Source organism: Lathamus discolor, chromosome 1 (assembly GCF_037157495.1).
Source record: "Lathamus discolor isolate bLatDis1 chromosome 1, bLatDis1.hap1, whole genome shotgun sequence".
NCBI lineage: Eukaryota > Metazoa > Chordata > Aves > Psittaciformes > Psittacidae > Lathamus > Lathamus discolor.
This window is the reverse complement of record NC_088884.1, coordinates 84,340,852-84,363,396: the sequence shown is the minus strand read 5'-3', so window position 1 is coordinate 84,363,396 and position 22,545 is coordinate 84,340,852. Positions and strand designations below refer to the sequence as shown.

The following is a 22,545-nucleotide window of genomic DNA, read 5'->3' as shown; positions in this document are numbered from 1 at the left end:
GACATTAACATGAAATGGGCTTATTTCAATTTTTTGAACAAACCAGAAATCGTAACAGCAGCATTAATATTCATCAGTATAAATATTATCAGTAATGAAACAGAATGGTGCATGTGTCACTGCTTGTAGCTGTTATATGAGTTGACCACGATGTTTCATGTGATCTAACAAGATTGTTTCATTTTTATAACAATTTTATTAGGCTTTGATTCCTTTTAAATAAGTCTTAATCAAGCTTTGAAACAAAAGTAAACTATAAAAAAAAAAAGGTTTCATTGATAATGTCAGCACCTCTGAAAATGTCTGAGTGCGTTGTGTTCAAATGGCCAAATCTGAAAGTAGAGAAGAAGATCAGGTGCCTAAGCATAGTTTTCTGCTATCATTTTATATATCCTAGAATATGCAGGACTGACATTCATGAACCCAACTAGTAGGACACTCTCTTAGCAACTGCAAACTAAGTGTGATGTCAGAGGGAGTCTAAAATTAAATTAGACACTATGATTAAAAACCTTGATTGTTCCCTAGATTTTTACAGTTTGATGTCAAAGTCTGAAAACATTTGGCTATAATACTCTATTTCCAGTATTTCTTGCTTGTTACTATGTTGATGAATACTACAATGTTTGTACTTTTGGTGTTGTAATTTTCTACTGTTAGCAGTCAAAGCTACATGTATCTGCTATTGTTTTATCAAATATGCTTTTACTAGCACAGTTTTCTTTGTTACTCCCATTTGGTGTGGGCTGTGTCTGCACTGATAAAAACTTGAAAAGCTCTTCTTGTTGATCCCCAAACTGATGTTAAACCTGTGGAAGAAATGTGGAAGAAATATGGAAGAAACAGCAGAAGAGGTAGTAGGAGCAAAGGTAATAATTTCTCCTGCAGGGAAAAAAAACAGGTGACATAGGAACGAAGGGTGACCACCCATGGAACTGACCAGCAAATGGAAATAAGTCACTTGGACAGTGAGCAATGTCTTAAATCTATTTTTTTTGTGATGTATTCTGCTACTTGGCTCACACCATTGACAGAACGCTCATGTAGGCTCAAAGGACTATTGCTAATGATTCCTCAGAGAATTACCTCAGCAGAGTTTGTGCTGAATCAATTCCTATACCTGGAAATCTGCCAAGCGAGAGGAATAAACCCCATGTTTAGACCAGAAAAGCCAGAATTGACATCACAGTGGCCAATAAATTATAGTTCTGAATGCCATTCCTACTTACATTTTATAGTTTTAATTACATGGCTTCTACTGGCTTGCATCCAACAATGTACCTCTGAATACTGCAGAATGTTTAAAATCTAAATTTTCTTTTCCTTTGTCACTTCTACAACCTGCTTCCAGAAGAATAAGCAAATGGAGACCTCTCCTTCAGTTATCAATGTCACTTTCAAGGGCTCTAGACAGTGCTAATGGTGAATAAGTAATATGAAATAGTACTACTATTCTTCTGAAAGTTCTTCCTTGCTGGTAACTTAAGCCGTTCGTTGCTTCCTGCTATGACAATTCTAAAGTCATTGTCTATAAGAATAAATCCATAAAATGGTATTCAGCTTTCAAGTATATTGCTGTAATGTGCACATACCACCGCTACACTAGTATATGGAGTCCTATAACATGTGGAGAGTTATGAATGACTGTAGTGCTACTGAATGTGCAGAAGGAGGTCTCCTTGAAAGCTCCTGTAAGGGACAAAAACAAATTAAGGAATTAGGTATGTGTAGAAGAGCTGTTTCTGATTTACTAAGTGTAACTGTAAGAACTCTCCACCACCTCTTCGCCACCCCAGCATCTTATAAAAACCATAGACATCTGTAGAAAATACAGTGGGACTAGACAACATCCTCCATGCTCCTCAGACTTATTTCAGTGGAAGTGAATTGCTAGCAAGTACAAAGCATGCTGAACCATTCACCAGTAAGAGAAACTGCTGGTTTTCAAAATAAATCTACACAGAAACATGTCAGCACTTCCTACCTGATCCAGTGCATAAGTTTTAACTAAGTTTTCTTTTAAGCTATCTCACTTTCAATAATCAGACTTTTTTTCTTTTCTTTTTCATTTTTTTTTCTCTTTCCCCACTGCAAACTGCAGCAAGAGAATGACAATCTGGCTTTGTCTTGAAACACTCTGAGTCTTTTAGATGATTCTGTCTTGACAGCTTTGCTATTAATAGTGGCATTTTCTCTGCTGTTTAAAAAGGAGAGTTGTGCTGAACTGAGATTCAGTCATGTTCATAATAATTTTTCACTAAGGGCAAATGCAGTGTACTAGCTTGTGTAGGAAGGTTTACATTGACAATAGCATGAAACATAAATTAAGTTATTTATGGTATGTCAGCCCATGTGGCTGCAAAACAAGATAGCTCTTCTTCAAAGAGAAATGCAGTAAGGCTGCACTTACTGTATGCTTCAATAATTATACGTGTGAGTGCAAGACCTGACCTTTTTGTTCTACTTGGAAATGAGAAAAGATTTTGATAAGCACAGGGAACATGAATCAGTACATGAAATTATCTCTCTACTGTAAGAAGTCATTAAAATTCATTAGGAATTCAGCATATGCATCTGGAAAAATTTTAGGATTTTTACTGTTATGGTAGTGTCTTTTATACCAAATACTGCTGTTTCTGTCTGCTTAGCAACCACTCCACTTTTGGCTGAGACTGTCCCTGATAATAAAAAAAAAATAATAATTAATGGCATGGAAAAGTCAGTATTTAAAAGTATTTGTGAGAGTTCACATTTAAAAGCTATAAGTGACATGGCTGATTTCATAAAGTGATGTTATTCGTAACAAACTGTTTCTAAGGCAAATACCTAGTGGAAAGTTGAGGGCACTGTATTATTGCAAGGCAAAAACCACCTGAGGCTCTGGAAACTTTCAGTCATTAACATATTGAAATAATTTCATATTAACACACTGTGCTAATGAATGCTACAGTTTCAATGCAACAAAGCTGAGAAGTAATGTTATCATAGATTTGATTCAGAAAAAAAGCCCACTCTTGTGCAGAGAAGCACATACTTCAGGTCAGGTGTCTTTAAAATCTGTGGGTGTCGAGTATGTACTCTTTATTTAGAATGGGTATCTTAAGCTCAGCTTTTGGATTCAGAGTTTTCTCTATGGTATAAACTATTGTCTAGATTGGTAGTCTTTTTTTTTTTTTTTTTTCTTTCTAGATATGCAGGATTCCTTCACATTCCCTTCTAAAGAGGTAGACCTCTGGCTAGTGACTACAGTTCTAGTGACTGTAGGCTTGATTTTGTGACTTTTTACAGAGGCCTTGTACACCTTTCTGATGCATTCCTACAGAATGTAAAGGGTTAGTTTTGTTTTAGAGAACCATCTCATTGCTACAGTGGTCGTACTTACTGATCTTGTGTTTAAAAACTCAAGAATGTTGTTTATATGCCTATATAGTTTCACATCAGCATAACATTTCATACAATTTCATGTCAATGAAGGGTTAACACATTCTTAAATTATTTTATAAGCTGACATAAACAGTAATAATCTTCTCAGTGGTGTTATGGATCATTACAACCCCTCTAGGTCATTCTGTTGCCTTTTATATTATGCATAATAGTCTGTAGCAGTTGAGTAAACAACTGTTAAAAGAACCATAAAAATTGTCACCATAAGGGTATGGTATTTTTTAATAGAAAGTCTTACATGTACACTCTTATTTGAAGTCAGTTCTTTAATATCCATTTTCAAAAGAGGGTATATATTTCATGCAACTTAAACCTTTCTGAGCAAGAATACTTATTTTGGGGGATCCTATGTTTAAAAAAATTCCTATGGTTTAAAAATGGGGTATTTGTAGCTAGAAAGCCATGGTCACAGGTAGATGCATAGGTTCCAAAAAGTTTGTCCATGTTCCTGGAGTTTCCATTTGGATATTTCACACCCTTTAGGACTGAGCTGTCTTAGAAGAGGTGCCTATGTAAAGTGTACCTTGAAAGGCCAGGAGTATCACCTTTAAGCATTTTCTAGTAAGCAGTACCTAGACTGGTGTTATCTCTGCACACAAAGCATATTATCACACACCAAAAAACTTGGGGACTTGACGGATAGCGAAAGTGAAATGCTATCAGGTTACATAACCCACTGATTGATGAATCATAGTTAATGTCATTTTTTTTAGAAGAAAAGACTCCAGAGAGACTTTGAAGCCTTCTTACTGCCAGTCAAGCTACAGTACATTTGTTCCTTTAACTTTTCTTAGAGTATGTTCATGAGACAATATGCCTCATTAGTGGAAAGGTGACTACCTGAGCATACAACAAATCCCTTTGTACTTAAAAAAGGAGGCACTGCCCAAAAATATATCACTAGGTTTTCAACTTTTGGGTGTTTTTTATTTTATTTTTTTTTTTTACATAGGTAATGTATTCAGAAAAGCTGCTTTGACAAATGGAACATTTATGTTTTCTAACATTTAAAAATAGAAGTTTGTGTAACAGAATGTCTTCCAGCCTTGTGGCAGATTTTACAAAGAATGAAGAATTTCATATCTTCATGCATTTTGTCACAAGGCTGGAAGACATGAACCTGTTTTGCTAAAACAAAAGCAAACCCCCAAAATCCATACTGGTTGAAACCAGTGTATTAAACTGCTTTCTTCTGAGAGCAACAGTTATGACAGTGTCACCAGTTCAAATGAATAGTTATGAAAGCACAACAATTAATGTTTTGTACATACACAATATTATCTTCAATGTATAGATCTGAATGCTTGCTATAAATGACTATTGTTCTTGAGTTACAGGGAAAAATATTTGAGACAATGGTGAGTTTAAAAGGATGCACAGAGTTGAAGATGGAAGATAGATCTGAATCTTTATCTAGTCTGTAGCTGATATGCACTCTGTTGAGGTGAGATAAAAGGAAATCTTACTGGATAGTCAAACTAAATCTGAATTCAGGTTCAAAATGGGCAGAAAGTCTTGTACCCAAATCTCTGTGTCTCTGCATATACAGCGATAAACATCACCCCACTTTCTGTGTTAAATGCAGATGGGTGCTTCCCTATGTGGCTTGAGTAGACCAAGCTCTTGTTAGTCTCTTCACTTTCCAGCACAATGAAACTTTGTGACTCCCCATGATTTACCTCAGTCTAGTATAACCACTGCAGAATAAATACAGTTTTGATTAAAGGTGGATCAGTTTAATTATTGTATCTTTCTTTTTGCATCCTTCCTCTGTCTTCTGAGAGGGTAGGTTCCCAAAATATCTTGAGAAGGGTTTTTTGCTTTGTGCAGATGTTGTGACTTCTATAAGCAGCTGAGAGAAAATGTTGTGAAAGAGCCTGTCTTGTAAGGTTTCTAGACTCAGTTTTGCTGGTCTGTTCAAGGGTTTAACTTTGTAGCTTTTTGGAGTGCCCAAACCAAAGCACGACCCTAAGAAGAAAATTCTGTGTTGTCCTGCACTCTGTTAGCCTCCACTTGACTGGGAGCTGCACAGCAACTCAACTATCACAGCTCTGCACTGACACTCTGCCTGTTGGTACTAGTGAGGGGTGAAATTTTATGCTCCCTTGTATCTCCTGATAAACCTGCAGTAGAGAAGCAGATCTCAGGAGATACAACTGGGGAAGAAAATGGTTTTAAACATTGCTTGGATTTTGGCCCAGCTCTGAACTGATGGGGGAAATGACAGTGAGCCTAATCTGTGTCACAATGTTTTTATTGGGTTGCCATGCTATATCCTATGGGATGTGCAACCGACGATTGCTATAGTGCTCAAATTAGCTATATTCATGGCTGTTTACAACTGCAGTACTGGGAAAGAGCTACTTAGTCCTCAGCGTTTCCAAAATCATGTATTGTATTTTGAGTGGGGCCAGCAGTGACTTCTGTATTTTTGGTAGGTAAAATCATTACATCTAACATTTAGAGTAGGACCAATAGATGTACATCAACTCTGCATTTTTTTACTGAGATCTTCTGCTGATTTCCATAAACATACCATTTAGCCATTTGAGTTTCCTCTGAACTTGCATAAGCAATTGTATGGGTGACCTTAGGCGGGGAGCTGCTGGCTGACTGATGAGTAGACCTAGGATGACATAAGGAAAGATGACAAGGTGTCATCTGACCTGATTTTTATGTGTCTAAAAGTTAGTTATCTAGACTAAGCTAGCTCTCTAGTCTTTCAAAGGAAAGGGAAGAAAAGAAGCACCTCCAGAGACAGTTTCCTCCCACTTATTTCAGACAGCTGTCTTAAGATGGGATGAATTACACTCTGGAAATACCTAACTCTCTCTAATGCCTATTGTGAGAGCCTAGATGAGGATCTTCAACAAAAGTACCTGCTAAGAATAGGGTCTACCTACTTCTGTAATCCAAATACTTGACTCTTTCAAGGTATTTTCCTTGCATTATAATGATCAGAGTGCCCCAGACAGAAAAATTTACTTGTAGTCTCAGTTTCTCAGGTCTGAGCTGGTAATGCAGGAAGCAGTGAACTTGGTGCAAATATGGCCTTTAGGAGAAATCCCATGGAGAAGGTGGGAATTCAGTATACTAAGACACCAAGGATTCTCTATAATGCTATGTTATCCATGAATCAATCACAATAGAGATTCTGAATTCTATATGCACAGAATGTTACATTAATTTGCTGAATATCAAACTCTGCATTTGTGAACATATGTTAATTTCGTATCTCTACTCCTGTTTTTTGTTGGGTTTTTTTGAGAGGTGCTTAATTTGTACATGTTGCTGATTACTGGCAAATTGCTGGGGAGACCCCTTACCTTCATTCAATACCCCACTGCTGAAGGATCTGTGCTGAAACAAAAGCAAGTTATAAAGGTCAAGATCTGCATGGTAGGTGCTTCCCAGTGTCACTTAAACGTATCCAAACACCGGAAATTCATAGAAGTCACTAAAGTGCCCAGGTATGGGCATAATGGGACTGTTCCTTCAGGTACTTTTTTATGCACACAGACCGTGTAAGCAGGCTACAATCACCTACTTTAAGACTGAGAATTCATACTTACCCTAAAAATGTTCCCCTAACATCCTTCAGATTTCAAAAAGCCTGAAAAAATATAAAAGCTTCCCAGCACTCTCAGGCAGCTAAATATTAAAATAAATGTTTCATAGGAATTATTTCTTTTTTATCCCTATAAAAGGCCTTTTTCTTTCCTTCAGGACTGTGGATCCAAATATATAGATACTAGTCTTTTTTGTTTGTAAGAAGTCTCTAAGACACTTTCTCCATGAAGCAAATATTGATATAATTCCAATAGTACTTCCTTTCTCATGGTGTTACAGAAAACCAGAACACCAGAGAGGTTTGAATGTAGACAGTCCTTGGGAAAACTCTTGTTAGTGTGCATATTTTTGTCTGTGTTTGTATGTATGTGTCCAAAGGAACATGCCCTTGAAGCATCCATTCCTTCATTTTGCTTTTAAAGCTAAACTCAGTTCATACTTAAGCACATCAATAAGTGAAGTTCTTTTGACTTCCATCAGTGTTCAGCACTTAGGTTCCTACTGTAAGACACTTTGCAAATATGCTAATATGAAGTGACCAAAATTAAGTGTGGTGAATGAGAGTAAATCTTTTATAATGGGCTATGTGAATTTTAGGAAAATTTAGACCTCATTTAAACCTCAAAAGTCAGTTGAGATAAGCCGATGCATGCAGCTTGTCCATTATCCTGAAGAGGTACTCCAGCTTTTAAAAAGATGACCTGTATTTTCCTATTCTTCCCCTTTACTATTTTTTCTTTTCAATGTCATGAGTTTCTAACGTGCAAATTATTGATAAATTCTAGGGGAAATCTTAAAAACAAAGTTATCTGAAGTGGAGCTATAAAATCTTATGATAGTAAGCACAAGCTATAGATCACTTAAACTAAACTAACCACCTGGGTAATTTTTTTTCCTGAATCGGAGATAAGTATTTAAAGCAAATTGTTAAGTGCCTGCTATAAGAAGGTGTTTATTTGACTGCAATTTTTGCTTTCCAGTTTTGTAATCCCTTTGCTGACCTGAGTCTTCAGTTTTACTCACCCTGAGTAGAAACTGTTGAACAAAATAATCTTACAGAGAAGAATTACAGTTCCCTATGTGATGGTAGTATGGCATTTTATCTCATCAAAGTTAATGTAATGGTTATTTATTCAATAATTAGTTAAATTCCTAGCCAATGACTTTTATTGCACTGGTTTGTTTTTTTCCTGTAAATGCTGAAAATTCTTGCATGCATCTCAGAAGCTCACTTTTAAAGAATTATTATGAATAAGGAGATTTGAAAATAAGGATCTCTATAGACAAAATCATGGTGTGTACACCCCCCATATAGACATGGATTGAAATCTAAAATATATGAAGAATATATTCTACAAGTAGTTATGAGATGAAATATTTAAAAAATGATGGGTTAAGAGAGAAAGAAGAAAGGACTGGTAAATCCTTGTAATAGCTAAACACAGGGTATAAAGACACCTAAACTGAGATCTTCAGTTCTAGTTTCTAATCAATTAAGATAAATATGTAACAAATTCCCTGTGTATTATTCTAGCCAAATCTTTTGATTAAGTGCTTGCAGTCAGTTTTCATAGCTGTTATAGTTAGAATATTGAAGTTTAGATATTTTTAATGAAAAGCAAGACTAATGCTCTAATGACACCGAGACTTCTTGTTACATAGAACAAGGCTTAGTTATGCATGGAGGGATGTTGCACATGGAGAGAAGTCGCTTTACAGTTGAATGAATACTACTTAGTTGTTGACATACACTGTTGAACAACTGCTATTTTGGTGGGCAGCATCCTTTTCCCAAATCATACAATCCCACAATGATTTGGGTTGGAAGGGACCTTAAAGCTCACCGAGTTCCACCTCCCCTGCCATGGGCAGGGACATCTTCCACTAGACCAGGTTGCTCAAAGCCCTGTCCAAACTGGCCTCGAACACGTTAGCTGTTTTATTAAAGGAAGCAAGGATGGCCACAGGGAGTTGAGGCAACCTTATACTCAGCCATTTTCTACCTGAATTCACTGTGGCTTTCTTATTGCACAGTCTTCTGTGAATGCAATGCAGGATGTGGCAGAACTCAGACCACTGTTTTTATATATACTTACTTTGTCAGAGGATTCTTAATTTTCCAGAAGTGGCAATGGGTAAGTGAAGAAAATATAAAATGCAAGAAAACCTTTAAGATATCTTAGTGGGAAATAAAACTTTACCTCAGATTTTAGTTAAAGAAATCAAAGGCTGAAACAGGACTTATATTTCTAGTTAAACTGTATAAGCAAAATGCCAGTACAGATAGCCATTGGGTATGATTTGGAGATCATCATGAAGTGAGAACAGAAAGCAGCACTATAGCTCTTAAGAAATGCATGTTTTATGGGGGAGAAGCATGCTAATAGGTTTTCACTTCAGAACTTTTCTAAAGTTCTGAGTTTTCTAATGAGAACTGAGTAGATATGCTCCCCAAAATTTGCAATTGTGAACTTTTTTTATAAGAAATGAGGGGAAATGCCTTGCCTTGTGATATGGTGTGGCACTGAAGCCAAGATCCTCAGCCATTAGCGGTCTGAAGACGTCAGCCAAGAGTCTACAAAACATTTTTCAGTACAGCAGTAAAGTTGTAAGTTTGTGAGACAAAAACATACTATGTACCAAAATGCCAAGTATCTTATCAGTGTGTTATTTCCCCCTCCCCACAGCATAACCACACAGTGTATGTGGTAGTCCAGGGACATTTTTCAGGAAGGCTGGGTGCTCCCTGAGAAACTTGAGAAATACTCTATGGAAGCTGTGCTCAAAAGCCAGGCTTTCATTAAACACAATCCCACCTTCACCACACTTTTTAGACTGCGTGTAGTCTTTTCATGCGCACTAGTAGTTATTACGTGAAGGGAGACAAACACAAGTGTCAACAAGAGGCTTAAGGTCATGCATGAAACCTGCTTCAGCCCCAGTACTTGGTGTATCTACTGATTCTTAGATGTGATGTCTACCCAATTTGTTCAAAGGTACGTAATCTTTTTCTTGTCACATTAGCTAGAAATATTTACACTTGGTCAAACTATTCTGTATTTGTAACATCCAGTAATCTGTAACTAGCGGCACCTTCCCTGGAGATCAGCCACAGCAGCTATATTGCTATGGGTGGCTTTTTTGTCTTCCAGTTTTTCATGGTGAAGTGTCATCACGCAACAAAAGTCCCAAAGGAAAGGGTGCTCCTAGTGATTGTTGCAGTGGCTAATTATTAGGATCTTGCCCCCTTTTAGAATTAACACCCCAGTATGTGTAGTTAAACTTACATACTTCAAAAACAGACCCAGAAAGACTGATACAGTGAGAAGAAACACTGAAGACCAGGAGCTGGGATTGCTAACAAGAGTGATTTTATGCCTCTTTGCTTCAGGGTCTGAAGTAATTTTCTCCATTTTTGATTCAGACGCAGCTCTGCCTCACAGCTGAGCTCCCAAGTGCTTTATATCAACAGGGAAGGGCTACGCTTTCTTTCAGAACGTTCCAAGACACCAAGAAGAGGCCAATGATTGTAGCATGCCAGGGTTGCTTTTCATACATTAACTTGAGTCTTGGGCACTCTCTCAAGACACAAACTCATTCCCCTCCTAGAGTATGACCCTGTGTCACCCGTTGCTAGGACACCACCTAACCTGTAAATCTACAGTTATGTGCACTTTTAAAGTTCCTTTCTTTCTTGTGAGTACTCTCTGATGTCTTCAGTGGGCAAGAGTGTCATCACTTCATGCTCAGGGATCTGACATAACTGTAGCTCTTGGCCTTTTTTGGTGGGGAAGAGGAAGGGATGGGCATAATTTTTTTCTTAAGAAGTCAACCAGTGTCTTTCACATCTGAGTGAGTACTTTAAAATGCACAACTGAAACCATTTGGCAAAATTACAAATTCTGCAGTTAAATATACTTGGGTTAATTTTCAACAATTTGGACTAAAAGTCAAAGTTTAAGGGTACGATATCAGTAATTTCTTCTGCAGACCTTTAAAAAACTGTAAGTACTTAATTGTTTTGCCCTGAGAATATTTTCCTTTAACATTAGTGTAATTGCATTTTAGTAACAATTTGAACTGTACCTACTAAAACAGGGTGGGCTACTGTTGAATAAAATAGTATTAACATAAATAATTCACTGGGATATAAACTTTTATGCCAAATTGCAAAGAAGGTGTAAACCTATATAAGCACGTTTTTGTACTGTAATTGAACACAATTTGTGTAAACATGTTCAAGCAAAACATACTGTTTATATGTCATTGATAATTGTCTGAGTTGCTCACCACCTAAGCTTAATTGTAAAGTGTTGAATGCTATACGCTTTTGAAATTCAAAGGAGTTACCTGTAGAAGGAGTTAATGCTCATGAATTTGCTAGGATTTGAGAGGATTAACATTGTTGTAGAAATTAGTATTTGAAGAGATTGATTGAGAGGGTGTTGGGTTAAAGAATGTGAAAGACAATTCAGTTCTATTGGCAGGCTTGTCAAAGACAGCTTGCTTCCCAGACGTGGCTTTATGAAGTGGAAAACATAGAGAAGAGCAGGTGCTGCAGAGAGCTGCATAGAGAAGAGCAGCTTTTTGTACTTGGAAAGTATATCTGAGACCAAAAAAAAAAAAGAGGAAATTAACCTATATCCATCCCAACTATAAGGTAGGGTTCTGACTTGCCCTGTTTTTCTTCAGCTTACCCCATCGGGCAGCAGGGAACTGTGTTGAATAACTTGGTTTAATGAAGCCTTGTGACAGTCCTTAGAGATAAATCTTTAAAATGGTGTTCTCCCTGTTTAACTCATTATGCTAATTCTCAGATGTATAGGGGCTTTTACAGGTAAGTATGTTCCAAGTCCGTGGAATATACTGTTCCTTCTGTGAGCACAATTTTGGGAAATATGTAAGATGTGTAAGAAAGCAGGTGACTTAGCACTACCAGAAGCTCTAACCATCAAGTCAAGACGGAGATGACTAAAAGGAGACAGACAAATTTTTGCAGATCTTGGGAGGAGAAGGAGAACAGAGTCTGGTTTGTTTCCATTTAGAATTTAAGTTCGTCTAGTGGTCTTTATTTTATTTTTATTTCTAATTTTAATGCCAAGAGATTGGTCTCCAACACAGTTTATATTAAAATTAACAAATTTACATTGATGCCAGTGGAAGGGGGAGGGCTCAACTGAACATGCAGAGAAGAACTAAATGTTCTTTTTATGACTAGCAAGGACAGGCACAGTAAATAAAGACCACGGAGACAGGTATACACCAGTCAAATGTATACGTCTTTATAGTTCTGTCTCCTGTGTGGTCAGTACTAAATGCTTCTGAAAAGGACTAAAAAACTGTGTCACAGCAAACCAGCTTGCCCTCAGAACATTTCTTTCCTCTGTTCTTTGCTTAATGGTTGTATAGTACTGAAATCATTCAGTATCTGATGAGGGCTGAGGGCTAGCTGTTATGCTGTTGACATTCATGTCAAATTTTCTTGATTAGAATGAAGTGTATAGGCTTGTATCATTTTTTGGAATCCAGTTCACAATTATTTAAGGAAGACACTCATGTATGAAATATCTTAGAATGAATCTGATGTTTTGCAAACATGGAACAAAAATGTTTCTTTGTTTCTTTTGTCTTTTTTAACACTGTAATGGGATCATTGGACAGACTTAGACATCAGGACCGAATAAAAAAAGCAACATGGCAGAAGATGAGAAGCAAAGTGCAGGGGACAAATTTTGCTGCATTTCCAAGCTGAAGGTACAAAAATATTTTACCATTTTGTAGGAACACACAACTGTAATTGCTTGCACTTGTAGTAGTTTGGTAGAAGTTACTTTTTTTCCTTATCCTTAATGCCTTAACTGAGGTCAAGCAAGTTTGTCAGCTATCATGTGTTGCTTTTTATGTCCCTGAACTTTACACTTTGTGATGTGTTGGAGGTATGGTTGCTTGCTCCTTTGAAGCTCCACCTCTGAATTTGTGTAATCTCCCTAGTCTGACATGTTTACCATTCCTTCTAAAACCTGTGAAATGAGCCTTTACTGACTGTGACATGGCACTAAAAATTGGCTGTTGATGTACCGTAGACTACTCAAGTTGTCAAGAAACGCTATAAAAGATTGTAAAATAGCGTGGTTTGAATAGTAATTACAAACCTGAATACACTACTTATGCTTTTTAGCATTTCCAGATGTATTTAAAAATGCTATTGATTTCATTTTGTAAGTAATGTTTGAGAACCCTAAAATTATTTTAATGCTACTGGTTTTTACTGTTAATTGCTACTACATCCTTATAAACAGGACACTACTCCTATTTGCTATTTACTTCTGTTTGAAATGTACTGTTTGAAATGTAATGTTTGAAATGACTTCTACTGAGATGGGAGAGCAGATACTTGATCAAGTAGTTCCGTCAAAGGAAACGATATTATCTCTGCAAGTACTTTGTCATTCAGATGAGCAAAGGGTGCAAAGATCTTTGCATCCTGGTCTGGATGCAGATGTTACATAGTCCTGAAGATGGCAACCTTGCAGCAGACACACGGTAGGAGAGGTTGTGCTGCACCTGTCTTGACTGGGGAAGACAGAGTTTAAGGTTTCTGAAGACAGGCTTGGTCAATGGGAGTAGATGAAGAACAAAATCTTTGGTTTAATGAAGCCACAACTGTGGACAAGGATAGATGGTGGTATTTACTCACATATCAGTAGAACAGAACTGTTCACTTGTTTTACCTGGAAGACGTATTTGGTGGGGAAGATAACCATGGAATATTCCTAAATATATATAATTCGTTATGCATTCTCCTCTTTCCTTCCTAGGTATTTCTGCTGGCACTATCACTTGCATTTGTTGGTAAAACGATGTCTGGTGCTTACATGAACAGCTTGTTTACACAGCTAGAGAAACAATTTAATATTCCAGCTTCCTTAGTGGGGATCATTAATGGAAGCTTTGAAATTGGTAAGCATTCATTTTAATATTACTTATTCTCTAAAAATATAATATCTTGGCTCAGCATGTGTTTGTGACTCTCATGTTCGCAGCAACCTGTCAATTACTCTTATATGGCAATAGTGACCAACTATCCTACTGTTTCTTCCTGATGTTAACGTGGAACTTCCTATGTTCCAGTTTACACCCATTGCCCCTTGTCCTATCACTGGATATCACTGAAAAAAGCCTAGCTCCATCATCCTGACACCTACCCTTTACATATTTGTAAACATTGATGAGGTCACCCCTCAGTCTCCTCTTCTGCAAGCTAAAGAGACCCAGCTCCCTCAGCCTCTCCTCATAAGGGAGATGTTCCACTCCCTTAATCATCTTTGTGGCTCTGCGCTGGACTCCTTCAAGCAATTCCCTGTCCTTCTTGAACAGAGGGGCCCAGAACTGGACGCAATATTCCAGATGCGGCCTCACCAAGGCTGAGTAGAGGGGGAGGAGAACCTCTCTTGACCTACTAACCACTCCCTTTCTAATGCACCCTAAGATGCCATTTGCCTTCTTGGCCACAAGAGCACATTGCTGGCTCATGGTCATCCTCCTATCCACCAGGACCCCCAGGTCCCTTTCCCCTTCACTACTTTCCAGCAGGTCAACCCCCAACCTGTACTGGTACATGGGGTTGTTCTTCCCCAGATGCAAGACTCTACACTTGCCCTTGTTAAATTTCATCAAGTTTCTCCCCGCCCAACTCTCCAGCCTGTCCAGGTCTCGCTGAATGGCAGCACAGTCCTCTGGTGTGTCAGCCACTCCTCCCAGTTTTGTTTCAGCAGTTACTTACACATTCAGTGTTTTGGAAACTAGAAGGAGAACATAAATGATGAAGTTTAGGATTAAAAATTGGTTCATCTAATTTCTGCACTATCATAAGATACGACAGAGCAACTAACAAAATAAAACCAGTTTAAGAGATTTGTATTGAATCTTTCTGAACAAACCAGAAAGATTTTATAATCTTTGTTTGAATTCAAGGTCATATTTACCATTTTACAGCTCTTCTGATCAGTGACCTCAAAGTTGATTGGAGTGGATTGTCTCCCTACTGAAACTTAATAGTATTTCAAGATTTTATACTTGACCAACTGTAAGGAAAGTTTTCAGTTCTACATTTAGTGACACTTACCTTGCCTATCAGTGACTTTTATTGCCTAGTGATAAGCATATATTTTGTCATTGTGAAAAAAGCTGAGCAAAAGTCTTGTTAGCTTTAAATGCACCTATATAGAGATCCCTAAAGGATGTGATTTATACCCTTAAAGTTACAATGTGGGTTGCTCAGCTGAGGAAGTGGTCTGCACAGGCTCATATACACTGATGGGGAAGGGAGGTAAGACTCTTTCCCCCTTTTCCTGGTCTCCTATATCTGCATGTGCAAGAATAAGAATGTTTTAGCAACACTTCACTGCTGCCTGTAAAGCAGTCTGATGGGACAGCCTGAAGTTGCAGTAAAGAAAGAATACCCAGAATATATTCTTGCTTTTGATAAGGCGGAGACTTTAAGAAATATGAAATGGCCAAGATTAATGAAGTAGTATGTAAAAGGATTATTACTTTAAATAATTTATCTTCATATGCACTTTTCTATAACAAGTTTTGGCATTCTTATCTCCAAGGATGTAAAATAATGGTGAAGAATCATAATAATATTTGAAATGGTTAAGAGTCAGTATATGTGGAAGACTTAAATAACTTACTAGGACCATGTAAGTATACATCTTTAAGTGTCATTCAAGCCACTGATTCAATACAGTTTGTCTAGCAATCACACATAAAAAAAAAAGTGTTATATTCTTTCAGAGCATGATGCTCATCACTCAGAGATATTTTTGTTCTTTTGACAAAAAGATCACAAAATTAGTAGGTATACGATAACAAAATCGCTATTTTTATGGGTCCTGATTCATAACATGAAGCTTGATTCTTAGTTGTATAGCAATAAATGAAAAGCAGAGAAAATCAACTGATTCTCAAGTGAAAATGGAGGAGAGCAAAGATTTTTAGCACATTTGCATTTTTTAAATGATACTAGCTACAAAAATATGTATTTTTTTTTAATTCCTTTCAAACCATTACTGAAAATAATATTAATTTAGTATTTTTTTTTTCTCTGTATGTCATCTTGTGTTCATTATTTTCAGTACAAAGAAACCTTGAAATATATGCCTCTGTATTTTCCCACACATTGCAAAATAGAGTATCCTAGAAGAACACCTTCCTAAACCACCTATTATTCTGCAGCCTCTGAGCTTGGTCTTGTATGTAAAGTAGTAGGAAAATTGTTTACATAGGTGCAGTCAAACATCTGTCTCACAGTGATCTCTTTTCCATTCTGCCTTCTATTCTCATGTTCTTTCTATGTGGTGTAAATCTTCTAGAAAAAGATCACAGATAGCAGGAAATTACTGCTTTAGGCAGTTCCCTGTCTAATTACAGTTTTTACAAGGTAAGAGAAGTAACAGATGTTGAGCTAATAAGGTACATTCAAATTCATGTTGCGCTTTAGAAGATATAAGGATGCCTTGGTTTGTAAATATGAACCAGGTTCTTTTTGCAGGCAACTTGCTGCTGATAGCATTTGTGAGTTACTTTGGAGCAAAGCTTCACAGACCCAGAATAATTGCTTTGGGGTGCACAGTTATGTCATTTGGATGTCTTTTAATATCAATTCCTCATTTCCTATTTGGAAGGTGAGTATTTTGCTTAGCTCAGAGCAGCTTCTGTGATCCTTATGTGTTTTAATCTGTAACTTCTCCAGCTGAAATAGTATCACTTATTGAGAGAGACATTGCTGAGCACCAGAATGATGTGGTGACTGTAAAGCAGCTTGTTTTGTCTTGCTTCTGAGATGGCTTCAGAAGTCAGTCATCACTTCCTGAGGAGAGCCACTCATCTCCAAGGGAAAGGAAGGCACTTTCTCTTGCCCTTGTCTACATACTTGTGCTGCCTCTTGTGTGGCTGTGTTGATTTCCTGTTACAGTTCCTTTGTTCCTAGCCTGATGTCTTATTAAGCCTCAGTAAATTTTTGACGTTTCTTTCTTACAGCTACACACTCCTCTTATAGGTCACTTCATTACTGAAATACAGGTTTATGAGGTGGCTTTGAGGTATTTCTTCTTAACCTATACATGCTTTCCTCTGGTTCAAACAGGTATCGTATTGAAAGCAGCATTTCACAACAGGAGAATTTTTCAGTCATGCCTCTCTGCCTTGTTAATCAAAGTTTGTTCTCTTTACCTACAGAGGAGCCATCAAGAGGTATGGGTCTTCCAAGGTTTACCAATATTTTTTTCCTCAGTTTTTATAGTGTTTAAGTAAATATGATTTATTTTTAGTAGCAATTATTTCAGGGTTCTGCTTTTGATCAGTACTTTTTCCAGACATAAAAACCAGAGGTCAGGAAATTTCCTAGCCTTCTTGTTTCTTTATTTTCTGACATGAGAGCTGTAGTGCTTTTTTTTATGCAGTTTTCACAGTATCCAAACAGCTCAGTTAACATCCCTGTCAGTCTACTTTGGGAAAATACAACACCAGGTTGTTCTTACAAATGTTCTCTTTTTGTCTTGAAATACTATGATACTATGAGGAGGTGGGAAACATATTTGGGCAATGATTAATCTAGACCAGCATGCTTCTTCATTGTATCACACAAGAACTAAAAGAATGAGGAAAAGAGATAGATCCCACTTCCATTTAGAGAAAAGCAAAAATAGTTTAAACTGAGCTAAAACTTATCTGGGAGACTGAACCATGTATGTTCACTAGCAATATGCATATGAATTGCTATAAAGTCAAAAGGCTAAGAGGCAACTATTAAATCATCATACACAAATGGGATGGGATTAATCTCCTGACCCTTTAGCTACCTCAAAGGGAAGCATTTAGTCTGATCTCTCCTTTTAGGATCCCTTGATAGCTGGTCAAAGGAGACTACAGTGCTCTTTAAGCTGTATATTGGCTGTAAGGACATTAATGCTCTGTATTTCAGGGTGAGTCACACTACCTCCTGGATGCACCTGCTGACTGTTCAAAACTTAGATGATTGCTGGATGGCAAAAGTTAAGTGAGATGGACCTCACAGTTACTTGTTATGTTTTGTCATGGTGTTCCATCCATGTGTGTTAAAGCTGAATCACACTGCTGTAATATTGTATGAACACAGTGACATCAAACCATAGTGCTGTAGTTTTCTGTGTCTCCATTTAGTAATGGATGTGATTTCCAAGCTTTCCAAGACTGCATGTCACTAAAGGAATTAATTTTGCCATCTTCATAAGGGAAAGTTGGAAAAAGTGCATACTTAATAGCTTGGTATTAAACTTTCATTTAAACATTTCAGATAGTGTTTTTCTTTTATAAATGCACAAATTAAGGTATCAATAGGTAAAACATTTTTCTAAATTGTGCAGCTTTGTTGTAGATAGTGATCAGGTTAGTCAGGCATGACTTTTCATCCTTTCATCACTGAGGTTCAGATGCTGTCTTCAGATGCTGCTGAAAATGGCAGTTCTGGTGAGGGAAATGAGTTAAGGGAAGGGCCAAAGTTATGCAGTGGTTGGACAAGGTATGGCATGGAGAGGGAAGGGATTTAAACTCTTCACCAGGAAGTGCTTCTTCCAGTTCTGGAGGCTTTTAAGTATCGTGACTACTTATTCTCCCATTTTACAGGACAGACCTACCTACCAAAATTCAAGCTGTTAGTCAAATCTTCGTCTCTAGAATTTAATTAATGGTTAGAATTACAACATTAATTCTGTTTTTTTATATTGTTCACAGAATGTGAAAAAGAACCTGGGTCCTTGCTGTGGATATTTGTGATGGTTGGAAACATAGTGCGTGGAATGGGTGAAACTCCCATCATGCCTTTAGGAATTTCATATTTGGAGGATTTTGCCAAAGCAGAGAATTCACCTTTCTATCTGGGTAAGTCTACCCTATTGTGATAATTGTCCTCCTCCAAACAAACACATATGTAAACAAAAGCAAGAGAAAAGATTATTATGATTCCCTTCAGTCTGATAAAGGCAGGGAGAAAACAAATATTATTGCCTTATCAACATAATAACACTGTAGAACTTGTGTTTAACTACAGATGAACTTGTTGAAATGAGGCCATTTTTAGGTGCAGAAGACTATTCAGTAGAGCTGTCCTAAACATATGTAATAATTCCAAGAAAATTATTATGTCTGGTTTCTAATTTAGTATGTTTTCTCCTTTTCATACTTTAGGATGTCTACATACAGCAACTGTAATTGGCCCTTTCCTTGGTTTGTTGTTGGCATCATTCTGTGCAGAACTGTTTGTTGATCTGGGATCGGTAAATACAGGTAATGGATGAATATATAAAATCTTACATATAAATCAGCAGGCATGCTGGTTTATTTTTCAGCACTGAAAGATATTTCTTTGCTAATATGAGATATCTTAATTTTATCTGAGCTTGCTGGTGTTTCTTTTAGAATGGAAAATCTGTGTACAGCATTCAATTCAATAAAAGGCCTGAATTCACACGTACACAAATGAATCTGCATACAAATTATTTGATGAACAATTATGTCATCTGGCTTAACACAGGAAAGGACTAGAATTAATTTAATACAAAACACTGAAATTTACCATTTTGCAACATTAGAAAAGAAGACTGGAGACTATTCTCTTTGATCAGTCTCATTTTAAGAATCTTTAAAATACTTATATCACATGTCAGAGATTACTAGGAAAAAACACAGTGAATGTTTCTGAGCATGTGTGGGTTTTGGTTTTTTTTCTTTTTATAGAGAATATAACTATAACAGCTACTGATGCCCGCTGGGTTGGAGCTTGGTGGCTGGGCATTTTGATTTGTGCATCACTGAATCTTCTCGCGGGAATACCTTTTTGGTTTTTGCCAAAGTCACTCTTGAGGGAAGGAGAAAGCAATGAATCTGTGGAGATGAGTAAAAATAATGTAGTACCGTTGCAAGAAAATAATAAAAATGAAGCCAAACAGACCATGTATGAAATTGCTAAAGGCAAGTTATATCGTCTTTTTTTCCCTTCTTAATTTAGGAACTTAAGATGTGAACTATGTGTATTTTTGTGAATAAAGATGGGTCCAAGATATAAAATGCATGCTCTGTTTTTCATCTCTCTGCAGTTTAAAGGATTTGCACAGGGATTTAGAATGGCGTCTAGGAAGAAAGATAATTTCGTAGATCAAGGAACTAAATTCACTCCTTTCCCTCTCCTGCTTTTCAGTTGTATGTAGAATCTGGATCTATTTTTCCTGGTAGAGGATTAATGCACTGAAATCTGGTAAAGAATATTACAACTCAGTGAGCTGTGAATAAGTTACAGATATTAGTTGCTTGTACCCCACATTCAGTGTGCAGAAAAGCAGCTCAAGTCTTGTGCATTTCTTGAGTCCAGCATAAAGCCATAAAAAGGAATTTACAGGTGCTTAAGTGTCTCATAAACATTTAAGATCTATTTGATTTACATTTATTCATGTTACCACTAGCAACTTTCATATCTGTCATCTTTCAGATCTATGTATCTGTAGGAAGCTATATTTTTTCCTTCCATTTTTTGTACTAGTTGGAAATGTAACTGAATAAAATATGTCAAAGGCTATGATCTTCAGAGTAGTCTTATGATTCTATATACCCAACCCAGGGCTCCTTGACAGGATCTTAATTTTCAGAAAGTAAGTGCTAAGTGTCAGCTACCTCTCCTAGGTATTTCAAGCTGAGTTCTGCAAATTCACCATTTGTACTTGGTGTGAGCACTCAAATCTCTGCTGATATTACAACTTCATTTTTATACAGCATAGTATCTTCCTCTGCTGTCACGCAGACTTAAATGAATCCATGAGTAATGTACTGGTCTGGTGAGAAAAGGCCTCTTCTGCCCCATCACTCACAGTAGCAAATAATAAATAATTGAAATTAGTGATCAAACCTGGGGGCAGGTTGTCACAGCTATCTAGTGGATTTACATCCCTTCCCCCTTGTATTCTGTTTGTGTGCAGGCTCAGGAAAGGGGTTTTGCTGAATGGTCTGGGGGCATGGGATGAGAGAAAGAGGAGTAGGAAAGATGGGAGAAAAAGATTTGCAGCTGCAAAGCTGTAGGTGCAAAGTCCAGTCCCTGTACAGCTAAAAAGCTTCAGGAAACTTGTACCATAAGGTTATTACTGTGAATATTTTTATTTTAAATAAGAAGCAGCATGCATTGATGTCCATGTGTCTGTGTGTGAGGTTATGTATGTGTAGAAATGATATGTTGGGGTAGCTTGGGCTAAGCAAGTAATCTTTGGCCTGTGGTGTCTGGTAAAGCACAAAGACTAGCCTGACACAGTTAAGGACTATTTCTGTTTCACTCTTCCTCTCTCAGCTACACTAAGCACTGTGTGATTCTTTTCATAAAGCATCACACTAACTCATTACATTATTTCATTCCAGATTTCATCCCCTTCCTCAAGGCTCTGCTTCACAACCCAGTTTATATGTTATTTATATGCATAACTGTGTTACAGTTCAATGCCTTCAATGGCATGTTATCATTCATGCCCAAATATGTGGAACAGCAGTTTGGAAAATCTGCATCAGATGCCATCTTTTTAATTGGTATGTTTTCATTTTTCTTTGCTCTGTGATGCCTCTATGCAAATTCAGTTAGTATTTTATATATATATATATATATGTTCATGTGCACAGGAATACATATACATACTGAGGTCAAATGATTCTACAGCTAAGAGTCCACACCACAAAATATTTCCAAGTAACCATGCATTTTCTGCTAAGCATCTCTGAATTTTCTGTGTAGAATTTTATAATCAACTTCCCATCTTTTGAATTGGCCCAGAAGTTTCATCTGATTGGTAGGAAACTTAACTCAGTGCTTGTCTTTCACAGTAGCTCTACCATTTTCTCTAAAATCTGCCACACCAAATATCCCAGACCTGATGAGTATTATTGCTGCCCTCTGTCACCAGTGTTTTGAAGCTGTGTATCCAAAGTCTCGTACCTATCACATACCTCTGTTGCTTTGAGACTACATGGCTGGGTTGTTTTTTAGATAGACCATTTTCTGTATTGAAATACATGCTAAGGTGTGAGGATCCAAATTCAGGTTTAATAGTCTTCCCTTTCCCCCTCATTCTCCATGCCCACCCACAGTCAAGTGTTGTTACAGAACCAACATTGTCTCAGGCAAAGCCAACCAAACTATATGATGCATGTGTAAAACTACTTCCTAAATGTCTTTCAGTCAGTCTTCATTAAAGTATCAAACAGTGAAGAAGCATGACAGCATGTTCAGTAACCCCATATAAAAACTGAAAGTCTGTTCCTCCTTTCTGTGATGCTCAGGGTGCGCCAAAATTTGCTCCACCACCTTGTCTTCCTGTTGAGTTTCTCTGTCAGCTAGGGAGGCTATATTGAAACCCTGCTTTGTGCATGCGTGTGTGTGTGCGCGCGTGTGTGTTGGAACTTGATTGCAATTCTAGATCGCAATTTTCTAACGAATCATTTTAGTCCTACTGTCTAGCA

At 37.2% G+C, this 22,545-nt stretch overlaps 1 protein-coding gene across 4 annotated transcripts in view; it reads left to right on the top strand.

Annotated features, from left to right (window-relative positions):
- The window catches only part of LOC136016452 (solute carrier organic anion transporter family member 1A2-like), a 54,904-nt gene that overhangs the window by 26,966 nt on the left and 5,393 nt on the right, over positions 1-22,545 (top strand). Inside the window, exons 1-10 of one of the 4 annotated variants that reach the window (XM_065683666.1) lie at positions 10,971-11,018; positions 11,502-11,674; positions 12,676-12,768; positions 13,833-13,974; positions 16,571-16,703; positions 17,165-17,271; positions 18,790-18,936; positions 19,243-19,341; positions 19,792-20,025; positions 21,454-21,618. In XM_065683666.1, the coding sequence (XP_065539738.1) occupies positions 12,709-12,768; positions 13,833-13,974; positions 16,571-16,703; positions 17,165-17,271; positions 18,790-18,936; positions 19,243-19,341; positions 19,792-20,025; positions 21,454-21,618 (1,087 nt within the window). In that variant the 5' untranslated portion in view covers positions 10,971-11,018; positions 11,502-11,674; positions 12,676-12,708. Of the gene's footprint in view, positions 1-10,969; positions 11,019-11,501; positions 11,675-12,675; positions 12,769-13,832; positions 13,975-16,570; positions 16,704-17,164; positions 17,272-18,789; positions 18,937-19,242; positions 19,342-19,791; positions 20,026-21,453; positions 21,619-22,545 lie in introns of those variants that run through there. The other 3 variants (XM_065683676.1, XM_065683658.1, XM_065683687.1) reach the window with 3 other exon arrangements.